Genomic DNA, 16818 nt, shown 5'->3' with positions numbered 1-16818 from the left:
AGTTAAGGGGATGGTTTACCAGCTTCCTGTTAACTGACTGTGAGCACTTGCTGCTTTAGTGCTCTAGCTGTACGTGTTGGTGTGGGCCAGTGTGAGCACACATGGTCAGTCCTTCACCTTCGGTTGTGTGAGGAGCAGGCAGTGGGCTCACGGTAATCTCTCCCACTTCTACTCCTACTGAGAACTCGTATGGAGTCCAGTTAGAAACGCAAGCAGAACTTATGGAAACATGGTGGAGAACACACCACATGAGCTATGTGTTACGTGTGCATATCTCATCAGAAGGTGTGTATGCCATTTTTCACCTGGGGAGAATAGGTTAAATTGGTCAAATGGTGGAAATAAGTCTCAGATGGTTTATTGCGGAACATCTTAAACTGAGTAACACCGGAAATGTGCATTTTTAGGGACAACAACAAACCAATTAACGTGCTAACTGGGATTGACTATTGGTTGGACAACTTGATATGCAACGTACCAGAACTTGTGATGTGTTTTCACGTAAATGGAATTGTACAGGTAAGTAAGCTGCGGTGTGACTTTTCTAATTTTCTCCCAAATGTAACTCAGTGCAGAGAGTACCTCTTGAGGACCTTAAAGACTAGGCTGTCTTTTTAACAAGGAAGATTGCTGTGAATAAACTGAAAATTTGAATGATTCCACATTTGAGTTGGTGATACCAGAATTCTAGATATTATGGGAGTATAGTTGTATAGGTAATTTGTAGGAAGGTCATAAATACACTGCAACCTACATTTGTAGCCACAGAACTTTGATTTTAATGCCACGCATTTATAGCAATTAATTACTTAAAAATGTCTCTACAGTGGAGGTGTCTGTTCAGTATCCGAATATCTACTCCGGATATGCAGTCTTAGGGGAAGGCTACAACAATAATGTGTGAAGTTGATAGCTTACATAGCGTGTTGTTAATGAGCTTGTTCTAGTCATGAGGCACTTTATCTTCATTATAAGTGTTGGGGAAAAACAAAGAATAAAGTTTGGTCACTACCCAGAAAGGTAAAATACTAGTGGGAAATAATGGTGCAAAGAGAAAGATAGGAGACCATCTGTTAGAAGGGCAGGACAGCCATGGAAATCTGGGTGGTCAGGGAAGGTGCGATCACTTTTGTTTTAATCTGTAGAGACTTTTGGAAGTAGCGGTCTCTCAACCGAATCTTGAATGATAGACTCTCTGAAAGCAAGGGATGAATGTTAGAAGACTAGTTTAAGTAAATGAAGGGATTGATAACAAATGCAGCTAGGGACACGGGATTCATGTGACAGAAGAGCAAATAGATGAGAAAAGCCGAGGTCAAATAATGCAGAGTCCAGGATAGCTCATGGAGTCAAATAGCTCAGTCCAGGGTGCTGAGCTAAAGAGTGTGGGCTTAGTTCAGTTGGTCATCTGGACAGGCATGGAGGGCTCTGAGACAAGAAGCCTGGGGAGGGCCTTGCTCTACTTGTGTAACTTGATGGACTTAAACTGCAGAGGAAATACTAAGAATTGACAATGATAAGAAGGAGGAGCTAGCACTTACGGAGTGCTTGTTTTGTTCCAGATAACTTTGCTAAGTGCTTTACATGCATTACTTACTTGATCTTCTTAGCTGCTGGAATACCAGTATTCCCTTTTGATAAAGAGGGTAGCTTGAAGACCAGGGAGCTCAAGTGAGTCACCCAGGGCTACATTGCTAGTAAGTGGTGGGGCCAGTATTTAAACCTGTATCTCGCTGAGGCGGTGCTTCTAACCATTGTACTCCAACCCAGTGATTCTAAACCTTCAGTGTTTATCAGAATCACTCGTGTTCTCTTAAAAAAAAAAAAACAAAAACAAAAAAACAGTTGGCTTGGCTTCCTAGTATATCAGGATAGGTGGGATCTATGTATCTATCAAAGAAAATTAAAAAAGGAAAAAGCTTTGTAGATTCTGATTTGCCCTGGTAGTTGGGAAACACTTTTGTACTATTACCCTAAACAGCAGCATTTAATGAGAGGCTGTGGCCGGAGGGGGTGGTGGCATTACAGGGAATTCCAGGGCTCAGGGTCTAGAATAGCGGTGGTATCATTGCCTGAGATGGGGACATGGAAATGGTTTAGGCAGGGAAGGTGGTCTGTCTTCATCACGTGTTCCATTTGAGGAAAGCACTGAAATGTCCCTGTGAGGATTTTGAAGTTGCAGGCTTTGGAGAAGACGGGCTTAGAGAAGTAACCTGAGTGCCGTCTCCCCAGGTACTGTTGGACGCCATCACCGTGGAAATCTATTCAACTCAAATGCTGGAGCCTTTCCCCGTGTGGGTGAAAGGGGAGGGGGACCTGAACAGTGCAGTATAAAATCCAGGAGAGGAGTGTTTTAAGGAAGGAATTAAGATGCGGGGCTTTAGATGAACCAACAAGGATGAAAACCAACCTTAGGAGACTATTTGGTCTTATTTTCCAATCCATTTGGAGTTTTTTAGAGTTTTCAGAAAATGCGATAAGAGACATTTAAGGAAGTGTGAACAGAAGACAAACGAGAAAAAAAAATGTGGAAGTATTTTAAGAGTAGTGGCAGTGGTGTCCCTGTGGCCTCTACTCTTGTTGCTGCCTCCAGTGCCTGGTTCTGTTTCTGGAAAGGAGTCAAGTCCGTAGCTCAGGGGAAGAGAAGAGCTCAAGGGAAGAGTCGTGTCTACTGGGGAGAAGTGCCCAGTGAGTCTAGTGTCTGGGGGAAAGCAGCTGGATGAAGTCTGCCTTCCTCTGCCACCCTCCCAGGTGAAAACCACCAGGTAGAACAGAAGGAATTGCATGCTATGAGCTGTTCTACATGAGAACAGAAGCAGGATCGTGCCTAAATTTGTGATTTCAAATTGGTGGTGATTCTCTCTTGAGACTTGTTCCTGTGGTAAGCTGACAGCATTGCTGACAGGTGGGTCACATTCCTTTGGAATGTTGAAGCAATAAAAAGATCAAAAACCAGCGGTTTAAGCTCTTTGGGGCTGCACAGATCTCTGATGGCAGGGTTTATATGTTTGGTTCCTTCTTAATAAGGGAAGGGTTGCTGCCTAGGTTTTCTCTGAAGCTGCATTCTGTCTGTGTTTTACAGAAGTATGAAATGATAAAAACCGAAGAGATTCCCAATTTGGAAAACTCAAACTTTTCTACAAAAGTCATAAAAGACATTGCACAGAATATTTTATCGTTTCTAAAATCTAACTGTACGAAAGAGGGACATACCTATTGGTTGTTTAAAGGTAAATTCCTTCTTGAATAAAAAATAATAATTGATTGGAGTGGTCCTGGTAAACTAAAGTTTGTTTTCCTTTTCAGCAAGTGGCAGTGATATAGTGAAGCTTTATGACCTCACTACTCTTTGTGAAGAAACTGAAGACAAGTACCAAAATCCGTTCACGATGCCGGTGGCTATTCTCTTATATAAGTGAGTGCTTGAAGAAGTCATCTTATTGAAAATTTTAAAGTGCACAGCTACACATTCCAGATCAAAGCTTTTAAATACCTCTTAGGTTTAAGAAACAAAATATAGTGCATATGTTTACAGGCTGTACCAAAATCAACTTGGGAGGGGGGAGTAAATACCATATTATAAAATACAGTATTTTCTTATTATTTCTTATATATTAGTTTCTTATATTCTTTATTTTATTGGAAGGTAAGAAGGGCATGGTTATACTTGAGTCTTGCAGAGAATGAGGAATGGGTGTAAAGTTGATATAAACATTTTTTTTAGGGTTGCTTGCAACATGATGATGAAGAAGAATCAAAATAAGAAACACTACGGGACTATTAGAACGTTGCTTCTTAATTGTGTTAAGTTGTTGGACAAAAGCAGACATCCTCAAGTAAGATTAACATTTATATGCTCTTTAAAAATATTCTAGCATTCTGGGGGCGCCTGGGTAGCTCAGTGGGTTAAAGCCTCTGCCTTCGGCTCAGGTCATGATCCCAGCCTGGGATCGATCTCCACATCAGGCTCTCTGCTCAGCAGGGAGCCTGCTTCCTCCCTTCTCTCTCTGCCTTCCTCTCTGCCTACTTGTGATCTGTCTGTCAAATAAATAAATAAAATCTTAAAAAAAAAAAAAGTATTTTAAAAAAAATTCTAGCATTCTGAAAAAATAAAAAAAAAATTAAAATATTCTAGCATTTTGAAAGACTGTTGCCTAGACTTAAAGCCTCTTAATTCATAGTCTGAACTGCCCTATCCGTTACGGTAGCCAGTGACCACTGGTGGCTGTTGAGCCCTTACAGTGTGCTTAATTGGAATTGAGGTGTGCTTCAAGTGCAAAATACACATGGATTTTGAAGGTTGGGTGTACAGGTTGCATGTTGAAATGGTAATATTTTGTGTTACTGAACCAATACATTAAAATTAATTTTGCCAGATTTTGCCTTCCATATTTTAGCCACTAGAAATGTAAAATTTCCTATGTGGCTGCCTGACATTACATTTCTCTCAGATAACACTGTTCTATAATTTTAGAACTCATGTGATTTTAACAATGGTGGTGTTTTTTCCTCTTAGCACTTCTAGAAGATGGAAAACTATTTTACAGTATTTCTTAAAAAATGGATTTACACAAATGGGCCTTGTTGTCACTTTGTTGTATAACTAAAGTTCACACTCCATACCTCAGTATATAAAGCATCTCTTAAAATAATCTTTTAGTCCTGTGCCCCACAGTTTTACATCACCCTTTCCCTCAGTTGTCTGAACCTGACAGCTACTTTTTGGTGTAATGCTAGTTGTGTTCCATTTGAATTAGGAAAGGCATGGAACATATAGGCAGTTTTTTTAAGATCCAAGTTAGTTTTAATTGTAAGCACATCCAGTTGGATATAAAAGTTTATCCTAGATCCCAAACCATGAGAAAATTCTTTTTGAAGAAAAATAACAAAATAATTTCTGATTTAAATACCTAATTGCTGATTATGAGGTAGTGGCAGTTAGTAGAAATTGAATAGTTTACGTGAAAGTTAGAAAAGGGTTTTAGAACTATTAGATGTCTGTGGTCAAAAATAATTACTGATAATAGAGTAGAATAAATAATGATAATACATAAATGCTAATTTTAAGAAATGCCAGGACGGACTTTTCTTCATTAAGCTAGTGGGGGATCCCCCCCGCCCAGAACCAAAGGTCACGTAATAAATATTAGTTGCTTATCAAACCCTTATTAAGTTATAGCTTGTAAAGAGAAATTCTGGTTTCTCAGTTAATATGGAGAGTTGTCTTGCTAATATTTTAGTTATGACACTCCCTGTGAAAACTTGTATCTCCAGGTGCCACCTCTTTTTAAGACAGAGGGCTGGGGATGGAATAATTGCAGGAAATAAATAACCCATGAAGATTTTCTGGGGAACCTTCACGGTATTGATAACTTTGACTTGAGAACAGTTCTGTGTGTATTACAGTGTAGAAACAGCCTGTTTGCTGACCTCCTAATATTTGTTAGTACCGTATAACATTTATTCCACTTCAGAATGTTCAGTTTTGATGACAATCACACGTATTTCTTTTTTTTTTATAAGATTATTGCTTCAGCCAATTACATGCTTTCAGAACTTTTTCAATTAGATGAACCTAAAAAAGAAGAAAGTTCAGAATCTCCTTTAAATGAGAATTCTGATGAAAGTTACAGTGAAGAGGAGGAAGAGATGCCAGACAGCGATGAAAATGGGTCCTATAGTACCAGCTCGGATCCCTCAGACGATAACAAAGCAGTAGCTATTATTAAGTCTGTTGGAGAACTGTCAGTTCCAGAAAAATACAAATCCATTCATCAAATCCGAGTAAGCATGGTAAAATTATATGTATTAAAGTTTTATCAATTTAAAAACAATTATTAATTGAATACAGCTAACATCTCAAAGGATGGCATTACTGGGGCGCCTGCGTGGTGCAGTTGGTTAAGCGTCGGACTCCTGGTTTCAGTTCAGGTCATAATGTCAGGGTCTTGAGATCGAATCCCATGGCGGGCTCCATGCTCAGTGCGGAGTCCACTTCAGATTCTCTCTCCTTCCTCTGCCCCTCCCGTTTGTGTGTGCTCGTGTACACATGTGCTCTCGCTCCCTCTCCCTTGCTCTCTTTCTCTCTCTCTTTCAAATCTCTTAAAAAAAAAAAAAATTCGGTAGATCTTTCATGGTCCAGGGGCTAGTAATCATTAGCTTTATGAATATTAAAACCTGTTTTATAATTGCCCCAGGATAACTGATCCACATGCGGACCAACGGTAGACAATGAGTAAACCACACATCAATATATTAATTTTTATGTAGGAGATTTTCTTTTGCAGTGACCAGTGTATATTCCTGTCTCCTCGCTGGAGTGTTCATTCTCAGAGTCTGGGTTACTGCGAAACAATGTATAGATTGCTTGGTGAACATAGGATAAGAGCAGATCAGGGCTGGTTTGTTGATCCATTTGTGAGGAAGCTGTTGCCTTATCCAAGGACAATACTTTCACAGTGACTGGGCCTTATCAGCTACATTGGACACATCTTTGGCCTGGTCAAGGTCAGATAGACTCTGACAACTTCCTACCCTTTAAGTACTGTTGATGTGGCTGGTGCTGACTATTCTTTCCCAGTTGGTCTCTTTCCAGATGGTAGAATTATGTTTCAGTTTTCTAAATCCTAATTACTTTCCAGTCCTATCTCCCTGTGATCAGATCCAAGTTAGCCTTAAAAAATTCTGGCTATTCCAGAACTGAATACAGTCATATATACAGGTAATGTCTTAATGTAAGCTCTGAGTTTAACTTTCACATGGAAACTTAATATCCAGATAGATTTTTAGAGGACACCCCTGTCACCCGAAAACATTGCCTATCTTTTCAACTCTTCACTTTCCCCTCGCATTCACCATAGCCACACTGCCTCTTCCCTGCCTCAGGCTTGTCTGGCTCATGCCCATGGGAGGCACGTGCTGTTGCTTGTGTTCACCATGTCCCCCAGGTTTTCGTGGCTGCCTTTTTTAAGCCTTAAATCTTGATGGAAATGTTGCTCCTTCTGAAGATCTTCCCTGACCACTCTAGCCAGAGCATATCCTATTTTTATCTCCTTCATGGAGATCATAATCTATATCTAAAGTTTGTGTTTGTTTCCCTTTATGAAAACAGAAGCTCCCTGTACGTATGGACATTATTCTGTCTCCCATGTCAAGGACACATAAGGAAATATTTGATTAAATGACTACAGGAATAATTCTTAACTGTCCATCTGAGAGTTTTCCTGCACTTTCAGCTTGAACTCCCACCCCCCACCAGTGGAATTTAAAACAAACAAACAAAACTTTTCTGATTATAAACAAGATTACTGAAGCCAAAAGTTCTGTGTATTTGGGGAACTGCATCGTAACACCAGACCCTAGATTTATGGAGTAGGTAGATGACAAAGACGTAGTGCTATGTTAGCTTATAGTTTTTTACAGAGATGGCACTTTTTTATCAATATCTGAAGCACTCAGAAAAATGCCCTGGTTTTCATATAAACAGGTCTCTAGTTAGCTTCCCCTTATTAGTGCACTTTGGAAACTACAGTCAGCCTGGCTTCAGCACCTCATTTCCAGCTCAATGACTGGGTCCACGGACACGTTACTTAACATCTGTGCTCGATGCATAGTGAGAACAGTCATTCCAGCCTCGCGGGAGTCACTGGAAGTGAAATGCCTCGCAGAGGCCCTTACACATAAGATCACTTAGTAGATACAGGTTGTTAACTGGTTCCGCTCGTAATGAAGCATATAAATTGTACAAATTATGCAGTGAGACCATTGGTGATACTTGTTAACTTACGCGGATATTGTTAACCGTGTTACGAAGTATCAGTGCTAATTAGGGATTAAACTCACCTATTAGATTAGGTATACATTTATCCAAAACATTACTCACATTCTTGCTTTTTTTGTCATAATAGAATTATCTTTAAAACTAAGAATTTAACATTTACTTTGGCCGATCTTTTTATTAGCAAGGTTTTGTGGATGCTTAGGCTGCTTCTATCGTGAAAGCAGGGCATTAACCTTAGTGTCAGTTACCTCACGAAGCTGAATACACAGCAAATTTTGAAATTATTGATGCATAGAGTTTTAATAATGCCCAGGAGCTGAGAGCTGTGGAATTTGTCATGTGGGCAGCATATTAATCGTTTTAAATGTTTGTTTCTGAAGCCCAGTTGCACGTTCCCGGTTTGCCATGACACAGAAGAGCGCTGTAGACTCGTGCTTAGTTATGTTCTGGAGGTGAGTCTTAATTTTGTCTCCACTTTCAGTAAACTTGTACTTGCTAGGCATACAGAGCTTGTTTACTGGTGTCTAAGCATTAGTCTGAATGATATTCTGCTCTTTTTCTCCCCTTTAAGCATAATGAAAATTGGTTTTTCCCAACCGTTTCAAGTAAAATGTAGTCTTTTCAAGTCTGTTTTCAAAATTTAAATTCTCCTAAACGTGTTTAGGGCCTTATATTTAGTTTCTGGTTGACCTTCAGTTACATGTCTGGTAAATGTTTCTCCTTTTTTAAAGGGGTTAAAGTCTGTGGATAGCAGTATTAAAAAAGAAAGCGACCTTCCTGCAGCTGACCCCAACACCCCAATCCCATTAAAATATGAAGATGAATCCACAAGGGGGGGTCCTGAGGGTCTGGAGAAGCAGATGGCCTTGTTTTTGGACAAAAGTAAGTTGAATTGATGTGCAAATAAGGACTTTTCTATAGAATAGTATACTGGTCCTTTATCAACAGCAGACTTATGTCAATTAAGGCGTTCATTGAGAGGAATTCGGGAGAAGGATATCATGTGAATGGAAAGTAGGGGGAAATACCGTTTCATTCAAAATATAAAACAAAGGATAATTTTGACCCTTTATAGATATCCCTAGTAAGTTCCGCTTCTTCCAGTTCCCTGCAGCGAGGAGCTAATACCCTCAGCTTGGTAGGGTTCTCATAAGAAATTACTGCTTCAGTAAAAGCAGTCGAGTGTTTAAGAGCAGACTTGAGAACCAAACTGCCTAGCCCCAAATCATGGCTTTGCCAAGGCAGGTTCCACCTTTTTGAACCTTTTTTTTTTTCTCTCTCTCAAAGTGGAGACAGTAGTGCCTACTTTAAAGTTTTTTTTATGGATTAAATGAATTAGTATGTGTAAAGTGCTTAGAACAGTGCACATAATAAGCACTGTAGGATGTTGGCTTTTGTTACTGCGTGGTCCTTGAATCAGCTAGGAAGGTCACTTATAAATTGTCTAATTTGTTCCTCAGGAAAGTCACTTTGTTAAGAACATGTGGACTCTTAAGAAATTGGTTTCAGTTGCTTAAAAAAATGTTTCAGAAGCTTGTATGTTTGAAATACTAAGTGCATCAGTCACTTCTGGTCAAGGGTTAAAAAAAAAAAAAAAGAAATACTAAGTGCTTTCCTGACTTTTTTTCTCTTCGTGAACATAAGTTGTTTATGGGGGGGGGGGGAGTAAATTTAATTACCCTAAGCATTTATGTATTGCTTCCTGTGTGCCCGGCTTGAGCCTCTGTACAGTGAGGAGAACACCAGGACTTGAGACAACTCTGCCTCCTTTATGGTGTTTTTTTGAAATGCCTTTTCTCTTCGTCCTTCGTCCCCACCTCAGCTGTTGAAAATCCTGCTGATGTTCAAGAGATCTATGCTCCCCTCTCTCTCTAGTCAGAATTGATTCTCTTACCACTTTGTCCTTGAGCACTTACTGAAACCTGCCTAAGTCATAGATTTGTTGAACAGTTTTATGCACACCCGCCAGTATAGTTGTAAGCAAAAATTGTGTCTTATTCAATTTTGGTATTCTCACCAAACCTCACACACAGAGAATACAGTTACAGAGGAAAAAGAAATACGTTGCACAATTAAAACCGTAAGAGATTGTAAGTACCTTTCATTGGTTTGAAAGATTCGTGTTGTCACTGATCAAAAAAATGAGAAATCTTGAGGCTCAGAGACTAAGGAGGGGAATTCCCACAGCATTTTGTTCTCACCTCTGTAGTTGCACTTAAAATAGATTTGCCATGGTTTGTGTTAGCAGCCTGTCTCTACCTCTAGTGTGCAAGATCTCCAAGGATGGAAAGCATAGAACTTCGTGTCACGGTTTCTGGTGTCTAGCACAGTGCTTGGCACAGAAGTGATCGTTTGTTAGATAAAGGAAGGTAGTAGTAGGCTGGACTTTAAATAAAGCATGTTCCTGGTGGAGGAAACAGTCCACTAAGAGGGGAGATTAGAGAAAATAGGCATCTTTGTGGGCAACAAGCTGTAACTTGATTTTGGCTACTGGGTAGTAGGGGTGGAATACTGGGGAGGAAGACAAAAACATCACATAGAAAGTGGGCTAAGGTGCTCAGGACTTAATAAGTGGTGCGAAGCCATTTTGGTGTTCTAGAACAGGGGTCCCACCATAATTAAAGCTTATTTTAGGAAGGTAAATTTTCAGGGGCACCTGGGTGGCTCAGTTGTTAAGTGTCTGCCTTTGGCTCAGGTCATGATCCCAGGGTCCTGGGATTGAGCCCCACGTCGGGCTCCCTGCTCAGCAGGAACCCTGCTTCTTCCTCTCCCTCTGCTGCTCCCCTGCTTGTATACCCTCTCTCACTGTGTCTCTCTCTGTCAAATAAATAAATCTTAAAAAAAAAAAAGAAGAAAAAGGGAAGATGAACTTTCTGGCAGGTTGACATAGACTGGAGAAAGGTCATGCTAGTCATGAATGTATTTATGTCAGTGACCCTGAAAGAGAATGACAGAGTTGACAGCAGGGAGCAGAGAGCCTTCAGAAATCCCAGTGAGGATCTGTAAAACGCTGCCGTTTTACTCTGTTGTTTAGTAGTAAAGCGCAGTGTATATCAGTCTTGTAGCCATAGTACCTAAGCCCGGACTGTTTCTATGAAGAAACGTTATTTTTTTACAGTGAAACTTACATTCAAGTAAAATGTGCTTCCTTTCCCCTCCTCCCGTGTCATAGTGGGCTCCCTTCAGAAGGGTAATTATTCCAGTCAATCTGGAATGATCCCTGGTTCTTGGCAACATAAAATGAAACTCCAGCTGATTCTCAAGTCATCAAAGGCCTATTATGTTTTGTCTGATGCTGCCATGAGTCTTCAGAAATACGGAAGAGCGTTACGATACATCAAATTAGCTTTGCAGAGCCATGGTAAGTCACTGTAAACTAATACACTTCATAGGCATTGGGAGGGGAGAACAGAAAAGGCATCTGAATCACAATGAAGTTTTACTCCTATTTCTGTTGTAAAATTTAATTTTGAAATAACTTTTCCTAGTCTTGAGTGTGTTACTTCATATTTTATTTTGTGCTGAGTGGTAATCTCTTCCTTTGAAATACACGAAACTACACGTGATAGCTGCCGTAACATAAACCGAAGAGCTACAGTGGTACAAAGCTTTCAGCTAGTAACAACTTTTTTTAATACTCCCCGTAGTCATCAATTTTCAATACCCCGGTGTTTTTTCTCTTTCCCACCCCTTCTGCCTAGATACTTACTGCTGCCTCTGCACCAACATGCTTTCGGAAGTGCTGCTGTTTCTGTCTCAGTATTTGACGCTCTGTGGGGACATCCAACTGATGCTGGCCCAGAATGCAAACAACAGAGCGGCGCATCTCGAGGAGTTTAATTATCAAACGAAAGAAGATCAGGAGATACTACACAGCCTCCACAGGGAGTCCAGTTGTCAAGGTATGCCAGTGAGACCCGGCATTCCATGCACGTGGGATTAGTCCGTCCAGCTCGTGCTTATCAGAGTATGCCAGGACGGTGGCGAAAATGTTAGTGTTTTGATATTGCAGTTTTGTTGCATTGATTGCTTAGTTTTAAAATTGAGCATGATCCCTGGTGTATTTGTGTGTTAAGCGATTTTGAAATATTTCATAATTACTAATTATACAACTAGAACTAAAGATAAAATAAGCTTTAAGACCATTGTGTTGACTTTTTTACCCTCGTCTTTTCAAGAGGTTTTCCTCGGTAACTTTGTAGTCAGTGAACCAAGCCATGGTTTCCTTTTGTAAAGGAGTAACAGTTGGGTAAAAGCGAATGAATTACCTTCTGAATGATTTCTGGGGGCTCACATCCAGAGACCATTTTTTTAAACTTAGTTCATAGCTGACTGTCTTACTGAGTATATTACTTTGTTTTGGGGTTGTCCGATTTTAAAACTGGGAAAAAGAATTAGTCCACTGCGGCTGTATCCTTAGCACGGCCGTAAGCTCACTGCAGTCAGGGCGGTAAATGAGCTAGGAGGTCCACCTTTGTAATGTATCATGGCATTGTTGTATTTTGCTCTGAAAGTGTTGACGTCATTTGATATCTCCCTCCCCAAAACTTTGGAACATTTGCCATCTAGAGAAGTACAATGAGGGGAGTGTAGTATTTCCTCACTTTTGCCCTCTTTCTTTGCCTTCTCTCTTTCTGAGTTTCTCAGACGATCAGTTTCATAGACACAGGGAGAAAATCCTTAGTGTTTTTACCACTCCCATCACATTTCATTTAAAATAGTTGAGCGTGAGAGTGACGTTCTCCCATGTATGCCACGGTGAGCAGTAGGAGTGCTCCCTTTTTTTTTCCTTGAATTTTGGGCCCTGCACCCAAGTTTACTCCAGTCCCACTGGATGGCATGTTGAAGTCTCTGAGAGCGTATGTAGCGCTTCTTCAGTGAGGTAAACTGACATTCAAACCATAATGTCCGTTAAGTAGCCTCTTGTAGCAATCGGAGTTTTATTTCAAGAACTATTTCCATTAATTAAAAAGAAGAAAAATGATTTACCTTGTATCAGTGAACTTTAAGTCTGTACCAATGAGCAAGTGTGCTTGGTAAAATCCAGATGATGAAAATTGTTTGGTATTTTTGGTCAGGAGAATATTTCTTTATTCAAATATTAATATCCCAGGAAAATGAAGTTTTCTAAATTAAAAGATCTTTCCTTTAAAACTTAAAATTTTACTTATATTGATTGAATCTTATAGTAGGTTTATACCATATTGGATTTCTTTTGTTGTCTTAAAAATAGGAGATTACTTGACTACTGAGGAAGAAGAGTTCTCGGGACTCACTGTGATGTTTCCTTTTTTGTTTCAAGGATTTGCATGGGCAACTGATTTGTCTACAGACTTAGAGAGTCAGCTTTCAGTCAGTTGTAAATGTTACGAAGCTGCTAATGAAATCTTGCAATTTAGTGACTTAAAAAGCCAGAACCCAGAACACTATGTACAAGTATTGAAGAGAATGGGTAACATTAGAAATGAGATCGGTGTATTTTACATGAATCAGGCTGCTGCTCTGCAGAGTGAGCGAGTAGGTGAGTATCTCTTTGGAGTCCGCTCTTTATTGCCTCTTCTCATAGAAAATCATGCTGATTTTATGGTCTGAGCATAGTATTATGGCACTTGACTTGATGTAGAAAGGGGTGCTCTGGGGCGCCTGGGAGGCTCAGTCATCAAACGTCTGCCTTTGACTCAAGTCATGATCTCAGGGTCCTGGGATCGACCCTGCATTGGGCTTCCCTGCTCAGTGGAGAGTCTGCTTCTCCCTCTGTCACTTCCCCTGCTTGTGTTCTCTCTCGCTGTGTCTCTCGCTGTCAAATAAATAAAATCTTTAAAAAAAAAAAAAGGGGGTGCTCTGTTGAAGAATCTTTTATTCTTAAGTTCTTGAGAAATAAAGATAGGAAAATACATTTCCCTTTAAGATTCATCATTTCAGTGTCCTCTGTTCTTCATCTGATCAGAAGTGAAGTGCACAACCAGCTTGTGCCAGGCTCTGTGCTAGGCTCTGGTGCTGGGTGTGTAATTGACTACAACATGGCTCTCTTTCATGTCAGGAAGCCAGAGAGAGAAACAGATTTATGGCGCGCTGGGCTGGCTCAGTCAGTAGAGTGTGCAACTCTTGATCTCAGGGTTGTGAGTTCAAGCCCCATGTTGGGTGTAGAGATTAGGTAAAAATAAAAAGTCTTAAAAAAATAATAAAAATCTTTGAAAAATACCATAAACACAGATGCAGTACAGTAGAAGAGTAGGAAAAGGAGATGTATTTTGAAGTTGTGGGGTTTTTCAAGGGCTTTTGGGAAGAAGGTGTGGTTTGAGCAGACTGATACATGACGTAGGATATCAACAGGCAGAGACATGGAAGGGGGTGCTGTCCAGACGGCGTAGGCAGCACTGAGGAGGACTAGAGATGCAGGGTCCGGTGGCTGGCGAGAGTAGCAGGACGTGGTCTTTTGTGATTCAGGCAGAGGAAAACAGATTCAGCTGGGCCTCTGTCAAGTCTGAGAGACGTGTGGACATGTGAGTGGAAGGTCTGCCTCAGTTGTTGGTTAGAAACCTGTACTTAGAGCTGTTTGGGTTAGCAGGACGTAGGTTGGAGATCACTCAGATGTCGTGGGGAGGGGATAGTTGGATCCATGAGAATGCTGGAAATGTGAAGACCTGCCAATGGGAGGAAGGAACAGGGCTGTGGTAGAATGGAGGACAGCAGGTAAGTTGAGGAACTGTGTGTGTGCCTGGTAGTCTGTGAACTGTGCTTGGCACTGGGGTACAAAGAGGTCACGCTGGTTAAAGAGTTTTGTTAATATGTATAATATACGTATTTTATTGGGTAATAACCTGTGCTTTTAAGGTGTCTCTAGAGGAGGAAGTCTGTGAAGGAGCATGCAGAGTGGTAGTCAGAAACCTAGGAGAATTAGATACAACCCAGATCATACCTCTTACAACTCCATGGGACCACGTGTTGTGAATCTTTATAAAATAGGGCTTTGCCCAGATCTTTTTATTTGCTTGTTTTCCTGTCTGTCATTTCATAGTGAAAGAGGGCCTTGTTTGAGTATTATGTGAGTTCGCTCAGGCCGCCTTACAAAATAACCACAGATTGGGCGGCTTAAACAACAGAAACCGTATTTCTCACAAGTTGGAAGCCGGAAGACAAGATCAAGGGGCCAGCAAGTTTGGGTTTTTCTGAGGCCTCTGTCCGTGGCTTTCGGATGGCCACCTTCTCACTGTGTCCTTAGCTGATCTTCTCTCTGTGTGTGCCCCTGTTTCTCCTAGGAGAACACCAGTCATGTGGGAACCAGGCCCCATCTTATGACCTGGTCTAACTTTAATTACCTCTTTAAAGGCCCTGTCTCCAAATATAGTCACATTGGGGTAGGGCCTTGCTATGAATTTGAGGGGCGTAGGATGAGAGTAGGATGAATTTGAGGGGCGTAGGTCACTGCAGTGGCTGCACACAGCTGGTTCCTTAGCTATCCTGCCCCTGTCGTCCTGCCCTTGTCCTTGCCTGGGACGCATGGGGCGTTGACATGGATGTCTGCTGACATGTGGTTTTCTTTCTCTTCTTTTGTGCAGTGAGCAAAAGTGTGTCTACTGCAGAGCAGCAGTTGTGGAAAAAAAGCTTTTCTTGTTTCGAAAAAGGAATTCACAACTTTGAGTCAATCGATGATGCCACAAACGCTGCCCTTCTATTGTGTAACACGGGGAGACTCATGCGGATTTGCGCGCAGGCGCACTGTGGTGCCGGCGATGAATTTAAGCGGGAGTTCTCACCAGAAGAAGGCTTGTATTACAATAAGGTAACACGCTTGCATGTCGGACCCCATCCATTTATACCTCCTTGTCATTCACTTTTGCCATTGCTCCCTGAAAATATTATAAAACTAACTAGAACTGTAGTGATGGCCCAGGAGGAGACAGAGTGAACACGTAGGGACTGGCCCGAGAATGGAGAATTTAGCGTTAGAGGGGGCGTATTGGAAAGGTGGTTATCCAGTGAGTTGTGTTGGCATAAACAGAGAAGACAGGTGGATTTGTGGAGAAAGGGAACTGAGAAAGTGGAGGAGGAGCTTCATGTGATGAGATGGGACAGGCCTTTCCCGGCACCACACCACAGGCAGGGATCACAGAGTAACCTTGGACACATTTAAATGTGTAGAAATAACGATTTCCAAATGCACAACAGAAAGCAAAATTGAAAAGCAAACCCCAGTCTAGTGAAAATATTGATAACACAGGACAGATCAGAGGTCGTATATAAAGAAGCATTAAGAACTATTGAAGAGAGGGGTGTCTGGCTGGCTCAGTTGCCGGAGCGCATGACTCTTGGTCTTGGGGTTGTAGTTCAAGCCCCACGTTTGTGTGTAGTGCTTACTTTAAAAATAAATGAAATAAAATAATTAATGAAAATAAATTGCCCCAATAAAAAAAAGAGTTTAGAATATGTAAAATATATATATTTTTTAGTGAAAAAAATATGTATTCATAAAACCTTTTTAAAATTAACATATAGGGGCGCCTGGGTGGCTCAATGGGTTAAGCCTCTGCCTTCGGCTCAGGTCATGATCCCAGGGTCCTGGGATCGAGCCCCGCATCGGGCTCTCTGCTCAGCAGGGAGCCTGCTTCCTCCTCTCTCTCTGCCTGCCTCTCTGCCTACTTGTGATCTCTGTCTGTCAAATAAATAAATAAAAATCTTAAAAAAAAAAAATTTAACATATAACGTATTATTGGTTTCAGAGGTACAGGTCTGTGATTCATCAGTCTTACGTAATACCCAGTGCTCATTAAGGGGCAAATCTTGAACAAAAAACTCATACACATTTCAAAAAGGGTGGTTAATATGTAAGAAATTTAAAATTCTAAACTTTTATGAAATTAAAATTTAAATTAAAAATTGAGTTTCTTTTGTCTGTTAATTGCCAGGTATTTTGGCAAGTGGTAACATCCAGTGTTAGAGATGGTGCAAGGAGCAAGAGTTCTCCTCTTTTTTTTTTTTTTTTTTTCCTAATATTTTATTTATTTGAGGGGGGTGCAGAGGGGCAGGGGGAGGGAGAA

The 16818-nt window shown here is 40.8% G+C and overlaps 1 protein-coding gene across 2 annotated transcripts in view; it reads left to right on the top strand.

Moving 5' to 3' along the window:
* Window positions 1–16818, top strand: part of EDRF1 (erythroid differentiation regulatory factor 1) — a 43026-nt gene that overhangs the window by 9699 nt on the left and 16509 nt on the right. For both annotated transcript variants that reach the window (XM_080822841.1, XM_080822842.1), the window contains 11 exons: window positions 408–519; window positions 3083–3230; window positions 3307–3415; window positions 3725–3836; window positions 5524–5784; window positions 8161–8232; window positions 8512–8662; window positions 10953–11141; window positions 11482–11682; window positions 13083–13301; window positions 15340–15563. In XM_080822841.1, coding sequence (XP_080678967.1) covers window positions 408–519; window positions 3083–3230; window positions 3307–3415; window positions 3725–3836; window positions 5524–5784; window positions 8161–8232; window positions 8512–8662; window positions 10953–11141; window positions 11482–11682; window positions 13083–13301; window positions 15340–15563 — 1798 coding nt within the window. The remainder of the gene's footprint in view (window positions 1–407; window positions 520–3082; window positions 3231–3306; window positions 3416–3724; window positions 3837–5523; window positions 5785–8160; window positions 8233–8511; window positions 8663–10952; window positions 11142–11481; window positions 11683–13082; window positions 13302–15339; window positions 15564–16818) is intronic.

The sequence above is a fragment of the Martes martes genome, assembly GCF_963455335.1.
Source record: "Martes martes genome assembly, chromosome: 14".
Taxonomy (NCBI): domain Eukaryota; kingdom Metazoa; phylum Chordata; class Mammalia; order Carnivora; family Mustelidae; genus Martes; species Martes martes.
This window is presented reverse-complemented; position numbering and strand designations above follow the sequence as displayed.